A 3,774-nucleotide genomic window follows, 5' to 3' on the forward strand; every position below is an offset into this window, starting at 1 on the left:
GGGGGGGGCAGATATAAGATTTTTCTTCTTTCTGTCACCTTTCATTTTATTTTGTATTTTTCATTGTACGTATAATTTTGTTTTTATGGAATGAATAAAGTTTGAAATAAAAAAAATATATAAAAAATTTTGTAGCTCTGTGTTCAGTCGGAATGTAAGAAATGCTRCTTGTTTCTCTTGAATTCATGCAGCGCCACCAGCAGGTTGTTGAGGAATCACAGCGACTTACAGAGCTGCTGGACAGGTAACTCACTCTCACTGTTAAGCTTGGATTATACTTCTGTMAGACGTGAGACAGCAGGTTGGGGACTGCGTAATTTTGGACGTCTTTTTCCTGATCGAGTATAAACGAGCTGAAGACGCAGTGGGCCATTAATTATCATAGATCCTCCCTCTGCCCTCCCACAGCTCATATAAGGACATAAACAGCAATAAAGATGGCTGGATATTGTGTTTTTTAATTTTTATCACTCAATGATCAGTGTCTTGTTGAGTGAGGAAGAGTCCGCGGTGGAAAAACTTTTTTTTTAACGGTGGTGATGAAAAAAGACGTGAAAATCAGCTTCATGCTYACGTKCAGTAGGATCAAATCAGCTGCTCTTCTAGCTCTTTTAACWACTAGCTTCAGAAAAAAATATAAAAAAAGCTGCAGAAGGCAGAGCTGATCAAAGTTTCAGCTCCTAGGCGCTGCAGCAGCTGCAGTGTTCCTCATGAACAAACACACCCAYGAAGTTCTAACCAATCACGCTCTGAGMCACAAARTCAGCATCTCACRGTTCTGACTGGGGGCCATGCACAAGACGGCGGTCACCGGGGGATAGCAGCGGGAGAGCAGACRGAAGTTGCGCAATTTTTTGTYGCTCAGCAGGGGGAACGAGACGTGAGACATGAAGTATAAACCAGCCTTTACTCTCWCACACACACACACACACAGGCACAGTTTTGCGAGTCTTTTTTGTCTGCGTGTCTCCTTCCAGCAGCGTGAACGGCATCTTGGCTGCATCCGAGGACGCTGAAAACGAAGAGAACGAGGATCCTGAAGACACAGAGGGACGAGCATCTCGATTGTGGGTGGACCGGTTCTCTCCGCGCCACTACACAGAGCTCCTCAGTGACGACGTGGGTGATGTCGAATGTTTCTGTACAAGGATGTAAATCAGTCCCCACACAGACACACCTGGTTCTTTAATGTCGATGTTTGCAGTTCACAAACCGCTGTCTGCTCAAGTGGCTCAAGCTGTGGGACACTGTGGTGTTCGGCAGAGAGAGGAAGTCCCGCCCCGCTCGCTCCGACAGACAAGCTGCCAATCAGAACTCCTTCAAACCCAATCAAGGGAATCAGAATCCAAATCGCTTCAAGAGTAAGATTGAGATAACCGAGGAGCTCCTGGAGGCTGAGCTGGATCAGTACAAACGACCCAAGTTTAAGGTAAAGCACCTGCATAATGATCAGATGCTGTTAGATGAACAGAATTCATTACAATGTGGCTAATTCTTGTTTGTGTTCAGGTGGCGCTGCTGTCTGGTCCTCCCGGTTTAGGGAAGACGACTCTGGCTCACGTCATAGCAAAGCATGCTGGGTACAACGTGGTGGAAATCAACGCCAGGTTGGACGACATGGATCGAAGCAGAACAGGACTTAAGTTCTCCGTCGTCTGTTCTGACATCCTTTGGTTTCTGTTGACGTCTTTGCAGTGACGATCGCAGCGCAGAGGTCTTCCAGAAACGCATCGACACGGCCACACAGATGAAGTCCGTTCTAGGAGCCCACGAGAGGCCGAACTGCCTCATTATCGACGAGATCGACGGAGCACCTGCGGTAATGTCAGAATTATGTTTTGAGGCAGAAAACTTCAACTATTATAAGACCTGACATTCTTTGACAGAATGTAAATGACCTGCACCCTTTCATGCCAGAGCTTTAGACTAAAAATCTGCTCAAGTTGAGAAATAATGGAGTTGTAGCTGCTTTGCTCAAACTGAAAACAACCTCAGGAAAAATATTCTCGGCTACTACCGCGTCAGCTTTTAGTTCAATATCTGTAAAATTAACTGAGTTATAGCCAGTTTTATGTGTTATTTTATTTAATTTTAAAGGTCAGTTGGCTTTGGCGGTCATTTAAATCGGTTTGAGTTGAAAAGTTAAGCAGTTGTCAGCAGTTATGTTTGTGGATTAAATAATCTGAATGTATCATTTATATGGGCACAAGATTGATAAATTTGCAGTTTTAGTTGCAAGTTTTTCGTTCTCTGCTGTTGCCTGCAGGCTGCCATCAACATCCTGTTGGCGGTTCTGAACAGGAAGGACGGACACGGCGGAGAGGCAGCGACAGAGGCTGCGAAGAAGAAAAAGAAGAAGGATCCCATCTTGCTTCGGCCAATCATCTGCATCTGCAACGACCTGTATGAGAGACGTTTATCAGCAGCGTGAAACTGTAGGCTCCTGCTGTTGGGGACCAGATTTTCACCATGCTTCTGTTTTTCCTTCAGTTACGTTCCGGCTCTCAGACCTCTCAGGCAGCAGGCCTTTCTCCTGTCTTTCCCTCAAACTCAGCCTTCCCGCCTCACTCAGAGACTTGCAGAGGTTAGTACATGCATATTCTCACGCATACGCTCACAAACTTGTTTTTTTTTTATTTGAGTTGTTGCTTGCAGATCTCCCTACAACAGGGGCTCAAAGCAGACACGGGCGCTCTGATGTCGCTGTGCGAGAAAACGGACAACGACATTCGCTCCTGCATCAACACGCTGCAGGTGTGCACCCGGTTCTGTGAAGGAAGGAAAGCCCGCCTGTCTGAGTTTGTAGTAAATAGTTACAGGTTGTATTATTTGTTTGTGCAGTTCCTCCACGGTCGCGGCCTCAAGCAGCTGGACTCCAGAACYGTTCAGAATGTCTCTGTTGGACAGAAGGACCAGAACAAAGGCTTGTTTCATCTGTGGCAGGAGATCTTCCAGTTACCACGKACTAAAAGGTACACGCTATTGGTTCTGCTGTCAGAAAGGAGCAGGTGTTACTTTAGAAACCTAGCAGACGTCAAAAAACAAGAAWTTWTTTTACTGTTGTACTTATACTGAAGTGCAGTTTAATAAGATGTTTGAGATTGATCTTTAAGCTCCGCCCCCATATATACTGTTGTATGTAGCGGTGGTTTGAGCTTTAGAAGTCAGGGAAGTTGAAAACTGATATACAACACCAAATATTTTTATTATTATATTTCTTAAATATGACTTTTTGATTTAACACTTGTGACCCGTCACATAGAACCAAAGTTTAATTTGCTAATYAGCGTAGTGAGATTTTTGGATTCTGTCCAAATATGAATAAATACCTTAATTTTCAGTCTCTTCAAGGCCAAAGTATAGTTCTAAAGGATGTTTTGAAGCACTTTTCTGAGCYGTACAAACAACTAATGATGATTTAGAGTAGAAAAACTCTAGAATTTTTTGCTACTTTGCCTGCACGCTAGCAATGTTTTTTTCTGTATTGTTAAGCGTGTTCGTTTACCAGTTTATGTACACTGAGAATGTACCAATGCATGGAAATTGAATGTAAAAGAGATCATACAACTAACACAGAGAGAGAGAGCAGCTCAGTCTGGAGGCAGTTTATTGGTCTGCGTTCAGGCCCCGTTTTACGGCAGTCAGTTCAATTAGACTCCGCCTATTTTATTACATCATCAGGAAGGGGTCCCTAATACAGACAATATAATCTGACCTAATGAAGATTAACGGTTCAGTTATATGTTGAATGAGTGTTCAGGCATGTATCTACAT

At 43.8% G+C, this 3,774-nt stretch overlaps 1 protein-coding gene across 1 annotated transcript in view; it reads left to right on the forward strand.

Annotated features, from left to right (window-relative positions):
* The window catches only part of chtf18 (CTF18, chromosome transmission fidelity factor 18 homolog (S. cerevisiae)), a gene marked incomplete at its 3' end in the record, with an annotated part of 12,759 nt that overhangs the window by 2,635 nt on the left and 6,350 nt on the right, over positions 1 to 3,774 (forward strand). The window contains 9 exon segments of the mRNA XM_014011415.1: positions 192 to 244; positions 978 to 1,119; positions 1,205 to 1,429; positions 1,510 to 1,607; positions 1,696 to 1,819; positions 2,267 to 2,403; positions 2,491 to 2,584; positions 2,656 to 2,754; positions 2,842 to 2,972. Coding sequence (XP_013866869.1) covers positions 192 to 244; positions 978 to 1,119; positions 1,205 to 1,429; positions 1,510 to 1,607; positions 1,696 to 1,819; positions 2,267 to 2,403; positions 2,491 to 2,584; positions 2,656 to 2,754; positions 2,842 to 2,972 — 1,103 coding nt within the window.

The sequence above is a fragment of the Austrofundulus limnaeus genome, unplaced genomic scaffold (genome assembly GCF_001266775.1).
Source record: "Austrofundulus limnaeus strain Quisiro unplaced genomic scaffold, Austrofundulus_limnaeus-1.0 Scaffold80, whole genome shotgun sequence".
In the NCBI taxonomy this organism is placed as follows: Eukaryota; Metazoa; Chordata; class Actinopteri; order Cyprinodontiformes; family Rivulidae; genus Austrofundulus; species Austrofundulus limnaeus.